Below are 18410 nucleotides of genomic sequence, written 5' to 3'. Positions count from 1 at the left end.
TTAAAAATTCGAACAACACTGTTGCAGGTGTCGAAAGCAGTTCAAATCCTGCAACATGTTGCCGCAACAAAATAATGCGCGCGTTATAAAATCGGCTTGGTTATCGGTTAAAAATCGCCCGCTTCGCCATGTTACACGTTATTGATATGTAACGCAATAAAATTGCGATTTTAACATCGTCTTCCAAATTTAATAACGCTTTTTTTAAAAAGGTGTCCATTCGATAGAGAAAAGAGAATGTATGGGACCTTTAAAAAGATCATCCAGTTTTTCATCCTGGGTTTCAGGCCAGGATGCTTCTTATGAGCATTTTACGGACCGCAGTTCTACAGATCATGAGGAATAAAGTCAGTTAAAACATCAGCTGACAAGCAACATGAACTCATGTTGTATTGAAGAAGAATTCGAGCCATGCTCGCTCAACGAACTTTCATCAATTTTCGTAGGTTTTCGCTCATACCAGGCGATCGGGACGATCATATGAGAACCCCCGATCACTTCCAATCGCTTCGATCGCCTACGATCGTCTCAGTATTTGCAAACAATCGATGCGATAAAAACGATCAGGGCGATCATTTGATGGGTTTCGAGGTGGGGTACCTTTTATCGAAAGCGCCCGGCGCCCTGGAGACGATGTTATCGCTTTTTTCGCGCGAAAAATGACTGATGGGTAAATGATTAACTTTTGTGGGTTCTCACTTTCGCGCGCAAAAACAACAGTGGACACTGCAGTGTTGTCTTCCAATATCCTGAATATTCTGCAGACAGTTGGCTTCATTGAGAACAGTCTTCATTCTTTTTTAAAAGAACAACATTTGTGCAAAGCCTTAGACAAGATGAGTGCAACGATATCGAGATCACCTTGCCTGAGAAAGAGACCGAATAGTGCTCCCTTGCTTGGAGAATGGACATGCTTCAAACGGCGTGGAGAGCTCTTGGTTTTGCTTGCAGATGTCGCTCGTATTAATGACAAGGACCTTCTGAAAGACTACTTTTCCTTTTCCATGAACGCGTTTATCACTTTGTGGAGCCGTGTAGGGTATCAGCTATCACTCAGCGAGGAGGATTTGATTAAAAACACTTCGATCGCGAAAGACCAGATGATACTATTGCCATTCAACGACGCGGCAGAGTTCATCAGCCAGCATTTGATTAAGCAGACGAAACTTCTTCTCCGCGTCTTCAACCCGATCTTAAAAGGAAATAGCATACCGATCACCGACACAATAACGATAGAACCGCAGTCAGACAGTGATTGTTCAAGAGAGCCCTCTGACGATGATTGTATTGATGCCTGTGAGAAATCACCCGAGGTGGACGGCAAGGGCGCAAAACAACGGAGCTCGAAAAGGGGAGAAAGAGCACTGAACGAGTTAGATTGCGCTAGTGGAAGCGAGGAAAGCAACAAGAAAAGAAAGATTGGAAATACAGGTGAGCTGAAAACTTAGTTTTTGTTTCATTAAATTAGAAAGAGCTTCAATGCATGGCATCACCAACCTCCCCCCCCCCCGGCCTTCAACCGCACTCTTCCCTTCGGTCCCCCATTCCTCCCCCGTCAAAGGTTGATAGCATCCTAATTTTTGTGTCTCCTTTAAAGATCCTAGATTTAAGTTGTTGATTAAATTGCCTAAATTAATAATTTAATGAATTAAATCCATAAAGTTGGTTTCGAATTAAAATAATGATGATGATGATGATGATGATAAAATAATGGGAATTTGCAGTGGCATTTACACAGAGTGGCTCTTCATCCACTGACACTGTAAATACAAGGAAACAAATATTGTAAATCAAACAGAAACTTGTTAAAAATCCCAACTGGTAGGAGGCTGACCAGTTGGAATGGAATTCGGGACCACCAAACACAAATCTACCCATAGGGAGGAGGATTTATACACCACCACCATCAGGAGCAGGGATGACACAGCGATGAGAGCACTCGCCTCCCACCAATGTGGCCCGGATTGGATTCCTAGACCCAGCATCATGTGGCTCAAGTTTGTTGTTGGTTCTTGTCCTTTCTCTGAGTGTTTTTCTCCGGCTTCTCTGGTTTTCCTCCCTCTTGAAAAAGTAGCACTTCCAAATTCCAATTTGATCGGGAAGCTTTCAGCTTCAAACACAACCATGTATAAATAGAGGTAATTTATTTATTTATTTCATCTTTATGATGCCTAGGAAAGCCTCAAGCCATGTGGCTCATACTGCCGGAGCTTATCCCGATTTCGGTAGCATTTAGCGGCTAGGAATATTTCTACTCCCCCCTGAATGGGATGCTAGTCCATCCCAGGGGAACCCCCACCAGCATTATGTCGCTGGTACCCATTTATACACCTGGGTGGAGAGAGGCACTATGAGAATAAAGTGTCTTACCCAACAACACAACACAGTGACCCCGGCTTGGGCTCCAACCTGGACCAATTGATCTGGAGTCCGGCACCCTTGCCATTAGGCCACAGCACCTCCCACAATGATTATGATGCCTAGGCAGGGGAATTCTTCCTGGTGTGCATTAGCCTGTTCCAGGCATTTGGTTGGTTTGGGAGCAGCATGACATTTGGGACAAATGGCAGATGAAAAAAATGGTGTGCCCCTTTCCCCTACCCTGAACACCTAACAGGAACAGGCTACGTGTGCATTGCCTGCAATGTCAGCCTCTTCAACTTGAAGCTACAAGCATGCTCCAATAAGTAGAAAGGCTAGCTTTTTTAAACTATTCAGTACTTGAAAGTGAACTGTATTTGGTGCGTGGCAGCAAGATTCTGGTGTGCACACCCCAAAAAATTATGAACAAATCAGCATGTTAACATGATATACCCTACAGACTGGGACTTTTGCTTTGAATATAAAAGAGTAGAGCAGTGCAAGGAGGGGTGTCTATTCAATAACTGATTTAACTGTTTTGTTAGTTCTCAGGATTTGAACATTGTTGTTTTCTCTCACTCAGAAGACTGCTGCCCACACACAGATGATATTTTTCTGCAGTCAATTGTTACTTTCACAAAGGCATTTGTAGGAAAGAAAAAGTGTGAAAAAGGTATTGAACTGAAACATTGCTGTCATTTTTAAAGCTGATCCTTAAAGTTTGTTGTCCTAAAAATTTCAAACATTTTTACTGACTTCTGTAACATTATGTGCAATGTTTACAATCTTCTTTTTGTAGTGTACTTATATATTATCTTGAGTTTCCAAATTCTTGCTGTTCTTCAGAAATAGCTGTGTCTATTTAGTTGCTGTTTTAATATTTCACTCAGATAGGATCCTGAAACAACTTGAAGAGGAGCAGAAGTCTAGAAAGAGTGCTGAAGAAAAATTGAAAGAGCTTGAAGGTTAGTATCAATTAAACAGAATCTCTCCATTTGATGAGTGCAACTCACAACCATATAGTTAGTAGTTACTATGTTACAGCAAAATTACAACCCCTTTCTGTCTAATATGCAATGAACTGAGTCACGTCATCCTTCCTTCAAGTGACCAAGTTGCGGCGACAAGTCATAGCAAAAGTTGATCCAATATCGGGATGACTGCTGCTACTTTGAGTTGTCACAACCCAATCAGATCTTCAAGATCCATCAACAAAAACAATAAAAAAAATTTAAAAGTCTCTAAACCATGTGACCTGACCTTGGGTGAGTCTGGTCGTCTTCGACGTAAAACCACCAGTCTCATATCGTGTGTATTGGACATCCCTCTCCTGCTTGCACTTTTAAAGGTATTAGATTTTCTTTTTCGAGCTACTGGTATACAAAAATGTTGTTCATGTAAGCAAAACAAGGCAAGTGGTTATTTTTAGGAGGTTTGAATGTTCTTCATAATTTCATTTTCTTTAAAAAAAATGGTCATTGTTTACTTGTGTCCACAAGATCAATTCAAACAGCAACTTCAAGAAGAAAGAGAACTCAGGAAAGCTAAAGAGAATGAAGTAAAAGCTCTTCAAGGTGATTCAGCAGTTTTATTTTAAAAAGTTAAAATGTCTAAAAATGCATACATAAGGAAGTACTATGTTGGCCAGACATCACCCGCGCTTAAAACACGTATGAAAGAACACGCAAAGGCCATCGCAACATTGGATAAAAACTCTTTGTTGGCAATACACCATATGCTTAACGAGCATCAAATAGATTTGGAGAGTGTCAAAATTGTTGACACGTCAAGGATGTGGAAACAACGACTAATTCTTGAAGCTTGGCATTCTGTGCGAGATAGGAACGCTATAAACGAACACATAGTGCTACCAAACGTTTACAATAGCATTAAGAATTCATTGACGCATTAAGAATGCTCTAGAGACTTTTGTTGCACTCTGAAAGTTCATTTAGTTTTCATCACACATTCGTTACATATTTTAACAGGACGCCGTTTAACATTTGCATTTTTATCTTGCTGAAGAAGGCAACAGTTAGTGGCTGAAACGTCCAAAAACAATATTTTTAGCCAGTGTCAACTTATTAATTCAAATTTTTTAACATGCCTGGCTACAACCCAACATTTTTAAGTACTATGTAATTTTTGAGATGAGCAGGTAATTGAACCTTTGACATCCACCCCTGGGCATTTAAGGTTTAAGATGTTTAAATTCCTATCTCCCAGATCAAAAATGGTGTTCAAATTCCCCAGTTTAGGGACATAATGAAATATTTACCACTATGATTTTTCTGCTAAATATTGAGAAAACGCAAAGTGACACATTTTTGTGAAAATTTCCTCTCCAATAACAACCACAAAATAAATGCCAAATTTCTGTCCCACTGGGCACATCAATGAATTAAATGCCCGGGGAATGCTGAGATGGGGGGGGGGGGTGAGGAGTATATGGATGTCACGACATATAACAAAGTAATCTTGTGACACATGCAATATCATGTGGATGATTTCCCAATAATTTTCAAAGGTCATTGTGGTAGAAACACGTATGCATTGCAGACCTGTTTTTAATTTTTCCTTAGTGAGTATTGCTGTAAGTTGTATTAACCACATGTTTATAACCCTGCTTAATCCTTGAGTCCAGTTTTTTATTATTATACGTACACTGTTCACAAAAAGATAAAAAAAGGTTTTGTGTAAGGAAAAATGCTTTTAAGTCTGTTAGTATAGGTTCACATACGAGTACCATATTAATGCCAGTGGTCATAGGTGATTATATTTGAAGTGTAAAAGTATTGATATGTTAATGCTGATGTCTTGCAGAGGAATTGCAAATGTTGAATAGTAAGAGGCAAGCACTTGAAGACAAACTGCAGGGTAATATAACATTTATTTTATATATTGAGTGCAGTTTCAAATGCTTTATTGAAAATTGAAAATATGTTCAATTTTGACTAGCATCCCATCCAGGGGGCGTTAAAATACCCCCAGTCGCTTCATGAAACGGAAACATTGATAGGCTGCAGCCTGATAGGCCACTAACTAACAGGGTGCAAAGAAATTGAATTTTCCAGCTTGCACTTCAGGCAAGCTGTAGCTGCGATGTACTAGCCTGAAAGTCATTTTTACTAGCCCAAAACATCTCATTAGCACGATGCTTATAAATGATAGCTAGCCCGTTGAGCAAGTGAAGGACCAAGTCCACTAGCCCGACCACAAAATCTACTTGCCCCAGGCTAGCAGATTCTAACTTCTTTACAGGCTGCCACTAAGACCTGAACTCAGACTTAAACGTAACGATTACTTAGGGGAATTGATGTTTCTCCGCTTGTTCACTAGTAGGAGGTGAGGTTGGGGATAGAGCGCTCGCAGAAAGACGTTTGAAATACTGTATTATTAAACATGTTCTTCGTTTCTCTTCTTTCTTAGGAATAAAGCAATTTCTGCAAGTGGGTCCAGACGGAAAAGCAGTTTGTTAGTCAGTCTGGTGTTGAAATCACGTTTCGCGGAATAAATTCTTTAAATTACTACCGTTGAAAAATGTTTGTTGGTGAAATTCTTTGAAAAAAAAAGAAGACGTTGCAAAATGTTGTACTTCAGACCATGCAAAGATTATGGGTGTGTAATGCCCGCTAAAGAGAAGAACGACATTGTTGGACTTGATGAATCTATGAACCATTTTGTTATTTTTAAACAGGAGATAGATCGATAGTAATAGATTGTTACTTAAGTCATATCAGACTTCGATAACCAATAATTTCGCACCGTTTGTCCTGTTTAAGACATAAATGTTCATTTGGTCGTACTGAAAAGTTGTGTCCGATCAACGTTGGCTAAATTCCTGTTCCTTGTTCACTGTTTGTCAGTTTTACGTATGGAAGTTGAATTCTATTTTATGCTCTCATTAAACTGTGCTAGGGCTGAATTATATCCAAGATGATAAAGTGCGTATTTTTAATCCCGAATTTGCAGTAAATTTGAAGAGAAGAAAAAGAAACTAAAGCCAAAACACCGTCTTTCTTCCCGGCATAAAGCACCAGTCTTTGGGTGCGTGCGTGTTGCGCGGTTAGTTTTGATTGGTCGAGCTCGGTTGGTCGGGGATCGTCATTTTTTACGTGGTGTTCTCAAACCTACCGAAAGCCTGAAACAGGCTGTAGCCTGAATTTCAGCTGTTTTCTCCAAAAAGTAAGCTACCAGAGGAAGCGAAAACCGACAAACTATAGGCTTTGAAAGCGACTAACCGTGACACGGGACGTACCTTACCTACAGGGTATATAGCGCGGACAATCCCTGTAAAAAAAGCGTTCAAAAAGCTAATGGGGAGGAACGACGGATTTCGGTGATTTTTGTAACAAGATGTGTCTGATATTGGTTGGGAGGGAGCCGTGTATTCTGGCACGAGTTTTGGTCAAGAGCCCAGCTCCTGGTTGTTAACGGTTGGATAGTTCTATCCACCCAGAGTTTCTAAACTCCATCACTGGCCTTTTAGGACTTTTAGGCGCATTCGACAGATTTAGTTGTTTGAGTACATGGCTTCGTCGAGCAGAATAAACGCCAATTTGGAAGCACTCTGTAGAGGACTAACTAACTACATATATGATCCACCAGATAAGTCGCTACACCGTAGTTGGTTTCGTTAACACTGGGCAGTCAGTGATTTGTCCAGAGAATAGCGATATCATTCTTTAGGCAACCGAGCCCTTGTTTTGTTAACATGCAAGATACGCGTACCTGACAATAATTATTTTTAGCGCCCTGAATACATCTGAATAGTCTGAATATGTCAAGCGAAGGCTGTACTTTTGTGTAGTAGGGGTCGTAGTAGGGTCCTTTTTCGCGCATCAATGTCAAAAATTATTCTCGGTTGTAGTGTTATTGGAATTCCAAAGGTCAGCGAGTAGCATATAAGACAAAAACTTGATCGATTCGAAATTGATAAATTGATCATACAACAGAGGATGTTGCTGCCATTTTGAGCAAACGATCCCAAAAGTGCTCGCGCGACCCCAGAATGCGAGCTCGAGAGTTTGCAGCACGTGCATCCAGCCCTCAACTCCCCAACGTTCGCACTCCAGTATACTTCCACATACGGTAGAATCCCGACTTCTCGAACTTCGAAGGGAAACGAAAACTGTTTCAAAATTTGGGGGGAGGGAGGGGGTGGTGGTAAGATTGCAGTGCTCAACTGAGTCAAGAAACGACGTTTGGTTCCCCACCCCCCCCCCCCAAAAAAAAAAAACCGTGGGTTCTCGAAGTATTTCTTTCGTGTTTCACATGTGAAATGATGGCTTTGATTCCACTGATGTCTTGTGACTGCCTCCCAGTTCTTGACCGTAAAACAACAAAACGCATACTTAAACGAAAATATGCGAAAGTTCATTCAAGGGCAAACATTCCAAACAATCCTCTATCAAGGTCACTCAAGGACACGGTGTAAAGTAGCAATTTCTTTACCAAGCAGGGTGGGGTGACAATGTGCACTAAAGTTGAATGAATATAAAGCTTTTCGGTAGAATGTTTTTCTTTTTGTAACGCAGCTACCTTTTCCACTCTAATCTTTTTCTGAACCCGATTGTGTTTCATATGACACAATCAGGTTTTAGATGGTGAAATTTGTGGATTTTTTTTCGCGTACTACCCCGAGAGGTTACCGCATCATTGTACGGCGGTTGCTCAAAGTAGAAAAATAAATTCACAAAACCTTGAATGACCGAAGTCATTTATATTATCCTTTTGGTCCTTCGCTGCGTTTCAGTCTGGTGCTAAAGGACTACGGAATGCTTTAATGTGTAAACGGTAAAGAGGAAATCTTGGATCTGGGTTTGTTTCTGTCATGGACAAGGTAAGTACCGTAAAGTTCTCAGATTGCCTGTTCCTGTACTCAGCTGGGCTTGTAGCTTTCGTTGTTATTTCGCGGTTGATATTTGTCATGCAAATCAATGAAAGTGCGTAGATGTATTTCAAATTGACTCTTCGTAGGCCCATAACGAATCCTTAGTAACTGTAAGGAATTAAGACCAAACTTTAATTTGAAGGTTGTCTCAGAAACGAGCTTTTATTCTTACAGTAAAATGTCATCTCTTATTAACAGTTGAAGACTAGATACCTGGGCATGACTTAACACTTATATAACGATTGCGACTAAATCATTTGTAAGTAATAATGTATCCGAAATGTATTTATTTTCAGCCACTACTTGGCAATGTTACATTCATTAAAGGGGCACGCCGCTTTCTATATGCTGTGTCGCCGCAAGAAACATCTTTTGCAAAACTTGGGGATGTACCAGACTATCTGAATGAAGTGAGCACTTCAAATTATTTGATAATGTTATTATTAAGTATAAAATATACAGGTATTTATTGATTTATATAAATAATATTATTAAGTTAATGGTGGGGAGGGGAATCTTGACAACTGACTGCCTCATTTATATAGGAACACCAAGCTATTCCTGTTCGGAAGGTAATTAACAGCTATTTCTGACAAATAAACACATACACAGTTAATTAAATTAGGAACAGAAATAAACACATCTGTACCCGTATAAAAAACCAACCGGGATCTTGGCGGGATCTTGCCAGGATCCCGGCGGGGATCCTGGTGGACGGGACCGGGATCCCGCCGGGATTCCTGGTGGGAAACGAAATTCCGGGCGGCCATAATCCCGCCGGGAACCTTGAAATCTTGCCGGGAACTTGCCAAGATTCGCGGCGGGAATCCTGGTTCGTGGCAGGATCCCTGCCGGGATCCCGCTGGGATCCCAGTCTTTTTTTTACACGGGTATAAATGAGTGAAAATGTGGTCCGGCCGGGAATTGAACCGGGGTCTCAAGATTACCAGTCGGATGCCTTAACCACTGGGCAACTGAACCAGTGGAAATGTGTGGTTACCTGGTTAATGTTTTTTTATCTCTCTTTTCAGGCTGTTCCATTTTTCTTGGGTGCCATTGCTGTGGAGTACATACTATGTTTTCTTACCAATCTACCGCTGATGAGATTGAATGATGCATTTAGTTCAATTGCTGCAGGAGTGTTTTCTCAGTTGTCCAAGTAAAGCAGAATATATTAATTAAAATGTTTTTTATCTTAGTTTATTACCGGTATATGTTTTCCACGTGTGAGCTCAATTTGATTGGTTCTCAATATTTTTGCTGTCATTTTAACTGTTGAGTTCTGGAGCGTGGAGTTGTCATGGCAATTATAGATAACCTCCTGGTGTGTTTCTCTTTCATCTGAGTTCCATGCTTGAGAGGGTTGCCAAAAAGATGTCACAAAAATAATCAAAAACTTCAAAGTAGGAATGGTGTGGTGCCTATTGCCAGTTCCTCTACCCAACAAGTAGAGTCCCCATCAAAGGGTTAACTTTGCTTCCATGGTATAACAGTGGCAAATCCAGGCCTTGAACTTTATTGGTGTGTGTGCCCAAAACATTTTTAGCGGGGGGAGCATCATTAAAGAATGTCTTTTATCAAGCATAAGGAGGGGGCCTGGTTCCTCTGGTCCCTCCCCCCCTAGATCTGGACACTGTATAGTACCTGTTATTTACACTTAGGTAGAAAAGGTAAAGATAAAGTCTTCAAGAGCCTAGCAACACTCATATCAGCCAGAGCTTAACCCAGTCTCAAAAGCATAAAGTAGCTATGATTATTGAATCTCCAGTAGCCTGTAGGCCTCTGGGTCTGATCCACACACACTTAAACTGAGGTGCCTTCCTGTAACTTGTTGCCTACAAAATCAAATCCTTTATTTAATAACTTCTCTTCTTTAATATTTTAACAGGATAATCGTACTGAGTGCTGAACTTGTTCTTTACGTGTTTGTTTATAACAATTTTCACCTGGTGGAGCTGCCATGGGACTCTCCTGGGACGTGGTACCTTTGTTTCATTGGAGTAGATTTTCTCTATTATTGGTTCCATAGAGCTGCACATGGTAAGACTGTTAATGAAGTTGTTGAATGAAAATCCCACTGTAGGAAAAATGTTCAGAAACTGAGACAATGATTTGATTTGTTTAAGAAATCAACATTATGTGGGCAGCCCATCAAGTGCACCACAGTTCAGAGGATTACAATCTAACGACAGCCTTGAGACAGTCGGTTGTGCAGAATTATACATCTGCAGTAAGTAGTTCTTTATATTACTTGGTACCCTTTGAGTTGATACAAAATTATGTAATAAATTGTACTCAGGCCAGGTGAGACCACTTTAGAGAATGCTGGCAGCACATGGTCTAATTTGTAGTTCTTGTTGTTCACAGATTTTCTACATGCCTTTAGCCTTAGCAGTACCTCCTTCAATCTTCTTTGTCCATGCCCAGTTCAATATGCTTTACCAATTCTGGATTCACACAGAGGTTTGTTGTATATTGTAACTGCAGTTGTCTCTGCATGAAAAATCAATAACACATGCAGAGTGAATGAGTGATTGAGCAAGAAAGTCAGTCAGTCAGTCAGTCAGTCAGTCAGTCAGTCAGTCAGTCAGTCAGTCAGTCAGTCAGTCAGTCAGTCAGTCAGTCAATCAGTCAGTCAGACAGTCAGTGAGTCAGTCAGTCAGTCAGACAGTCAGTCAGTCAGTCAGTCAGTCAATCAGTCATGTCAGTCAGTGTAGAAAAATAGATACTGTGTAAAAGCACTCAAGAACGAAAACAGAACACAAAGGTTACACCCACACATGGTCCTTGTACTTAAATTGTTACCAAAATAAATAATCATACACAAACATTTGATTGGCTGATCAAATGTGATCACTCCTTATGATTTATGATATTTGGGATTTTATTTGTACACAGGTGGTGCGTTCTCTTGGACCTCTTGAGTACATCCTCAACACTCCAAGTCATCATCGTGTACATCACGGTAAGTTTAATTTAACCACCCATCATCGTATCCTCAACGCTTAACTTTTTTCAGTCTATTTACCACATTATTATTTTTTAGCCATTATTAATAAAAAATTTTTAAATTCAGTCAAGATTTTTACTTATAGTGTCACTTAACTTATTACTCTGCACACAAGCCAACAAGGCCCGACAAGACATTTTGTGATCTATCACTGACAGATATTCACTGCACACTATCCCAAAAGTGAAGATTTTTTGATGACTGACAAAAAATTGGCTAGTGTGTGGTAGGCTTTAGATTTGAGAGTTTTCTCAATGACTGCCATTTCAAGGTCTCTAACCCCTATTTGTGTACCAAAAATTCTTTGCAGAAATGGTAGTGAAAAGCTAGTTTATTTCACTGCCAAAGAACTACCGGTATTTGACCCCACATTCTCTCTCCTCCGCAGAGGTCTCTTTCGTGTTTCGTACGGGCTGGGAAATAGGGAGAGGAACGGGGAGAGGTGAAAAGTAAGCGCGCGGAGCCTGGAGAGAATCGAAACCAAAGCGCGCGGGGCACACTGCCCACACTCCCCCGCGCTCCCCCTATTTTTCATTTTTTGTGTTTTCGCCTTCCTCCCCCCGTGTTTTTTCGCCTTCCCCCACGAAAGAGGCCTCTGCGGAGGAGAGAGCCCCACATTTCAAAGATTTTTCAATTAAACTCTAAAAAAATTGTTACTTAATCAGTCACTGACATTTAACCTTTCCTTATCACTAAATCACAGTTACATGACTGTATAAACCTTCAATTTTGTTTCAGGACGAAATCCATACTGTATTGACAAAAACTATGGTAAGTGGACCATTTTGTTTAATATAGTGGTTAACCTTGGGTACATGCAGGCATGGTAGTGTTGTAAATATTGTTTTATAGTACACTTTAAAACACTTCATATGACATACAAGTATAAATATTTAATAAGTTTATTACGGTACTTCAAAATGAAAATGGAAATGAACTCAAGTACCGTACTATTTGTTGAACACTTTAAAACCTTACAAACGACTTATTCATGACGTAAACAGAAGCGACAAACGAACCGCCAACAGAACGACTTAATTTGACTAACAATAGACGGAACAGAATGACTTAATTAGACTAACAATAGACGGATCGAAACTGACCAATTACTGATGACAAACTTTACACGAGTCTTACAGCCAATAACATCACGGCTTAACTGACCAATCAGCTTCAACGGACCAGACTTATAACATCATCGACTGACAACAACTTTTCACTTGACTTCCGCTCAGGTTGTCGAAACGTCAGTCACCAACAACAGTTCTTCTCAGAACTACTCTCACCCGGACGATCACACTATACAAACTACTTTAATAATAATTTATTTGTTTAAAATCACACTTAAAGTACATTTGCTCCTATTCAGGTGGAACACTGATAATCTTTGACAGAATGTTTGGTAAGTAACATTTTATTAGAATAATAAGTATTCATGTAAATTGTGTGATTTGTGTCATTTCCCAAAGACCAAAAGTCATTAAAAACATAAATATTTCTCTTTTCAACTGTCTCACCACTCCACCCTCTTTTCCAAAATGAAATACTCTTGTATTTCTGTTACATCATCTGTAAGCTGGAAATTTGTCTAAGTTTCTTGTTAATGATGTATTTCTGATCGTCGCGATTGGGGTACATTTAAATCTCTTACAAGACCCCACCCTAAGAATCAAGAGGGGTTTGCTTAATAAGAGATATAAATTGCCACTGATATGAGAGTGGTTTCCTCTTCAGTCAGTGAGATTTAAGTGTAACTGTTGTATCGCAAACTATTTATGAAATTTGTTCCTAATGGTAGGAACATTTCAGGCCGAAACAGAAGAAGAAATAGCTTATGGTCTGGTTCATCCACTGGCCAGCTGGGACCCCATTTGGACTCAGGTAAGGACAATGTTAATACCATGCATGATTATAAACTTGACCCCAAGACAAGAAAATATATGCAAATAAATACAACAGCATGGTTTTTGCATCAGTATATTAATGTTATCAGTCAATTGCTTAAAAAAAACTAATGTTGGTTTGTAAATACTAATTTATTACTTGTACTGTACTACTTATGTTTACAAGATGTAAATTAATTTTTCTTACTAAAACTTTTCACAGCTCTGTCATTTCTCTCACATTTGGAAAACCTTTTGGGAAACACCAGGACTTAAAGACAAGGTAAGTTGTCATCCCCTCTCCCCGCCCCCAGTTAAATCATGTTTTGCCTAGCTTAGGGTGTCCCATTTTAAGATGGAATCTGCCAGGACCTTGAGTATTAATTGGACAAAATTTTTTACCAAAATTATTTACATCATATTGCAAACTTTAGTGTTATTGTTTCAAATATCTTATCAAAAGAAATCTTTTCTAACAACATCAAACATCAAAAAGAAATTTTGGAGTTCCACTGAGTTCCACTAAATCACTTAAAAGACGATTTTACAAAATAGCTACACGTGAGGTTTTTCCTATAGTTTACTGTGAACTTTGAAATTCATTTTCTCAGGCTCTGATAAATAATTGTTGTCGGTGTTATCATGGGTTATTACTTTCATCTTTCGCTTTTAAAAAGGGGGCAAGGGGGCAAGTCCCTGCGACTAGTCCTTTGAAGAGTTTAAATGAGGGGACAAGTTGAACTCGCGGTACACTTCTCCCTAATGATTTTCTGACTCAATACGGTACAGTTATTTTAATAATAAAATTAAAACAGAAGTTGACTAAAGGACTATTGATTAAAGATGATTTCCAGTCCGTACTGCGCAGACTCGGCGTTTGTTTTCGTTTTTGTTTTGAATTCGTTGAAACGTTACACTTCGGTGTCAGCATACATGAAGTTTTTTAGTCCGCCATTACAGTTCGTTTCGTTCAAGAATTTCCGATGAGCTGAAACGTCGGTTTGAAATAGCGTCAAGGTTCTTCTACACGTTATTATTTGTTCTGCAAGGATATCTGGTGCTAATAATGAAGAAAAAGGTAAGTTTGTCACGGAATTTTTAGTTTTGCATGTAAACATTCCTTCGTGGTGGGCTCACATAAACATTGCAGCCGAGATTGCGCAGTACGGACTGGAATTCATCTTTAAATTAAGTAGGAAGTTAATTTATTCCAAGTTATTTCTGTCCATACCTAAATTGAATTTCATCCCCAGCTTTCTGTGCTGCTCAACGGTCCCGGATGGACACCTGGAAAGCCTCGTTTGGGTGATCCTGCAGATCTTCCAGAGGTACCAAGTTGCACGTAATAGGCACAAGAATAAATACACCTGACTGAAGAAACGTTGACCCGTGAAAAGCCTAAACGATAAACAATGCGACCCAAATGTTTACTGGGAAATCGGAAAAAGTAATCGTCTGTGAAAGAATGAACATCATCATACGACAGGTTGCATAAATCATGCTCTTAAAGCTCTTAAAGAAAATATTGCCTCGATTATAAATAAATGGAATATTACTAAGCTTACCAATGCTGTCTACAATAATCCTATTCGGTCTTATCGTTCATGGTTTCAGCTTTTCACGGGTCAACGTTTTTTCAATCAGGTATAGACAGCACCAATAGCTTGGAGCGCAAGAAAATGTGAAGCCATTTAGAATATCTTTTTTTAATGAAGGCAATATTTTACAGTCGAATGAGTATTTCTGTTGTAATGTGTTAACATTAAGGCAATATATTTACAACGATACTTCTTTCTTTTCTACTATATAGATTGAGTATCCTATTAAGAAATACGACAGCTCCCTGTCATACTGGAGAAACTTGTATGTTCTTGTGCATTTTGGTGTTGCCATTGTTGCATATCAGCTCCTGATTGCAAGGAGAATGGTAGGTTTTGTAAGAAATCTAAATTCCCTAAACAGCTTCCTGCGAATTGATATAAAGTAAAAAAAAAAAACACTCTATAATGCCACATCAGGCCTAGAACAACTTGCGAAGGTCAGCGGAGAAAAAACTTGCACCTGACCTAGAATGAAATCCGGACACAAGACCGCTCCCGCTAAAGAGACTGAAGAAACCTTATGCGTCCAATAGCGGTAAAGAGGACCGATGTTGGTAATGCCATATTTCCTTTTTTGTTTTTTCTCAGGTAATGGGTCAGCTTCATGTTCTTGGTGTAATTTCATACTTTCTTTTCACCATTTCAAGTCTCGGTGCTCTCTTTGATAACAAGTAAGTGACACAACTCAAAATTTAAGCTTGGTTCACTTGTGTAACACAAGCTAAAATCTAAACATTGACGCAAACGCAAGGAATGGAAGAGTTACGCTCCTGCCTGTGCTTTCGTCATTTAACTTGAACTGTGAACCGCATAAAACGCAAATACAAGCAAAAACATGTTGGTTGGAAAAGGACCTCTTACTAGTATGTGCCTGTGTATCGCTGGATACGGCTTCTGTCGCGTTATTTTACATACGAAACACTGCCGTGCTTTACGTACGTAGTGAAATATATAGTAGAGAAAATGTATAGATGGCTTACGCGTGTGGAAAGCTTGAGTCAATATTTCTCTGTTTTTAGTGCAGAATGCACTATTGTAATGGTTTGTTGGGGCTGTCGTCCGCTAAACCCCTAAAGCCCTAAACCCCTAAACCCCTAAAGCGCTATGGTGTAAACTTTAATAGTCAATTAATTAATTAATATCAATTAATTAATTATTCCTGTGGAGGGGGTGGGGGTGGGGAGCACCTGATCGTACCCCTAAATAAAACCTGGAGCACATCTACGTTACTTTCATATGAAGATCTCAAAGGTATATATTTGTTTCAGAAAACCCTTTGCTCTCCTTGTGGTACTACTCAACGTTCTAGGGCAACGTACTTTACGCCAAACGCATGCGCAGTTTAGTCTACGTTTTTTGCTGGAACTCTCATGAACATCGCTTGTATAAGTTGTATTGCGTGTTTGTGGTAGGATTCCTGCAGACTTCGTGGCGCCAAGTGAAAACCGCAAATTAATTAAATTAGATTTTTAGACTTTCACAGCGCTTTCGTAATTAGGAATGCAAAAACTTGCACCGGTATTTTCGGCGTGAAACTCCTGATAACCAGGAAACAAATATCCTAGCTGTACTGCGTTTTAAAAAAACCTTTCAGATTTGCTCTTTACTTTTTGAGAAACGTCTTTCGTGCAGTTTAAACCGCAAGTTAATTAAATTAAAGTGAAATAATTGGCTTTATTATTGAAAGGAAGACAAATGCCATCGATGTCGCCGTGAAACAAAAAAGAGACAAACGAACAAAGGGTCACGTTGCGGCATTTTCAAGGAAAACAACAAATGTATCTTGTTACAAACGAACAGAAGTATCGTGTTACGTTTGCAAAGATAGCGTAACAAAACCCCGGGAAGGAATACAAGTGGTGTTTCAACATCTAATTGCAAGTAAAATAAGGAAAAATAAACACGAACATAAAACAATACTTTCAATTGTCGACTCCATTGCATTCTGCACTGTCCTTTGAGTCTCTGAGTTTTCTTTTTAATTTTCTTTCAAGGTGGTATGCCCCATACATGGAGCTATTTCGCTGCCTTCTGTTCCTCATTGTCGACCTTGTGCTGTCATCTCAAAATCTTGACACTGGAGGTAAATAATGAAATTAATTTTTGCGCATTAATTTTTAAATGCGTCAAGCAATATTATAACTTAATTCTTAAGGAAGTGAGCTATTTTGGTCCATTTATTATTTCCTATTTTAAATAGCTGCTCAAGCCTATTGGCTCCTCATTGCCTGTGCTTTCTGTAGCATGAAATGACTACCGTATTTACTCGAATAAGCGCCGCGGCGCTTATTAAATTTCTCGCGCCTCAAGTGCGGCGCTTATTCGAGGGCGGCGCTTATTTAAAATTTGGCAGCCGAAAAAATCTTATATTTAACAGCAATTGAAATAAGCATCCTTTGCTTATCAGTATTCGTCTCTTGCTGAGACAGAAGTGGCGCTTAAGCTGTCGTGGAAAACTGTTTGCGGCCATCACGACATTTACAAAACTATGTATTGTAAGAGTGTTGAATAGAAAAACTAATGGGAGAGCGGTAAAACAATCACTCATAACTTCAAAACATCGCTTTTGATGCAAAGAAATGTTCAAGCTTGTTTTAGAGTTGCTTTGTAGTGCCGTTTTAAGTTAAACGAAATTCTTCAAATAAACGCCACATTGGCACTGCGGCGCTTATTCGGGGGCGGCGCTTATTAACTTTTTTGTCCCAAATGCGGCGCTTATTCGAGGGCGGCGGTTATTCGGGGGCGGCGCTTATTCGAGTAAATACGGTAACTCCTGGTTACGGTAAATTGACTTTGAGAATTTAACCTTTGCAACTTAACAAAAAAGGCAAATGGAGTTTAAAGATTCCAAGAGGCTACAGCGAATTATATACGATGGGCTAGGAGAGGCAGGGGCCGGAAGTACTGGTAGCAGTACCCCTAGTTGCTTCAGAGACTTGCCACAGAAAACTTATGTAAAGCACCATTGGCTTATGAAGACCTATAAACTACTTTTACCTGAGAATCTTGAATAACGCAAGGGAGAAAGAGAAAGAGGATATTGTTGACACTGCTTTTTATTTGATGCTTTCAGTTCTTCCTAATGCCTATATTGGTGTTATCAGAGGGATTTTCATTGGATCTGCTTTTTTCTGGATTGCTGGCTCGTTGGTGTCCAAGAATAAATTGAAGAAACAGTAAAACTTGTCACCAGTGTATACTGGGAAATGAGTCCTGTCTCGGTCGATTGGAGATTTGCGAATGAATGAACCTAAAGAAACATTTCTTATTTATAGAATGATGGCGTAAAAGGCACAACAGATCGTGAAAGGAGCCGTTAATACGAGAGAACATTTTGTTACGGACAATTAAGATACAGATGAAGAAATGCAAACATATAGAAATATCTTTCTTCTTATATATTATTTCTTATAGAGGACGGCCTTATGCGCAGAAACTCACGAAGAGGATTTAGTCCCGGGGGATTTAGTAAGTCTTAAAGAAAACTATTTAAGACGGTTTCCGCGGAATATTTGAGCAATAAAGGCAAAAATAAAGCTATCAAAAAAAGCCGTTAGCATGGTAACAGTATTAGTACACTTATAAAAATTTTATCGAAATTTTAGCTCAAAAGCCGAGCTCTGAAGCTGACCCCGCGAGAGAAAGACAAAATTTGAATTCTC

The 18410-nt window shown here is 39.5% G+C and overlaps 2 protein-coding genes across 3 annotated transcripts; both read left to right on the top strand.

Annotated features, from left to right (window-relative positions):
* Positions 1 to 571: 571 nt before the first annotated feature.
* LOC144650179 (uncharacterized) lies at positions 572 to 6218 on the top strand. Of its 2 annotated transcripts, none has more exons than XM_078509847.1 (6): positions 572 to 1431; positions 2948 to 3034; positions 3252 to 3326; positions 3861 to 3935; positions 5185 to 5238; positions 5791 to 6218. In XM_078509847.1, exons 1-6 carry the CDS (start codon positions 675 to 677, stop codon positions 5838 to 5840), a joined length of 1098 nt encoding a protein of 365 aa, XP_078365973.1. In that variant the 5' UTR covers positions 572 to 674; the 3' UTR covers positions 5841 to 6218. The 2 variants fall into 2 exon arrangements, with proteins under 2 accessions (XP_078365973.1, XP_078365966.1); XM_078509840.1 differs by having other exon boundaries at positions 578 to 1431; positions 2945 to 3034.
* A 1844-nt stretch (positions 6219 to 8062) lies between these two features.
* On the top strand, positions 8063 to 18400 carry LOC144666248 (alkylglycerol monooxygenase-like). The gene is made up of 16 exons (XM_078527651.1): positions 8063 to 8203; positions 8551 to 8664; positions 9286 to 9413; positions 10143 to 10294; positions 10381 to 10484; positions 10622 to 10717; positions 11153 to 11219; positions 12003 to 12035; positions 12634 to 12666; positions 13063 to 13145; positions 13371 to 13430; positions 14401 to 14475; positions 14958 to 15074; positions 15337 to 15419; positions 16743 to 16831; positions 17822 to 18400. The coding sequence occupies exons 1-16, from the start codon at positions 8195 to 8197 to the stop codon at positions 17926 to 17928; spliced, it is 1350 nt and encodes a 449-aa protein (XP_078383777.1). The 5' UTR covers positions 8063 to 8194; the 3' UTR covers positions 17929 to 18400.
* The last annotated feature ends 10 nt before the right edge of the window (positions 18401 to 18410 follow it).

This window comes from Oculina patagonica, chromosome 1 (genome assembly GCF_052425735.1).
Source record: "Oculina patagonica isolate OP01 chromosome 1, crgOcupat, whole genome shotgun sequence".
NCBI classification, from domain to species: Eukaryota; Metazoa; Cnidaria; class Anthozoa; order Scleractinia; family Oculinidae; genus Oculina; species Oculina patagonica.
The sequence above is the reverse complement of the archived record's forward strand: the minus strand, read 5'-3'. Positions and strand labels throughout refer to the sequence as shown.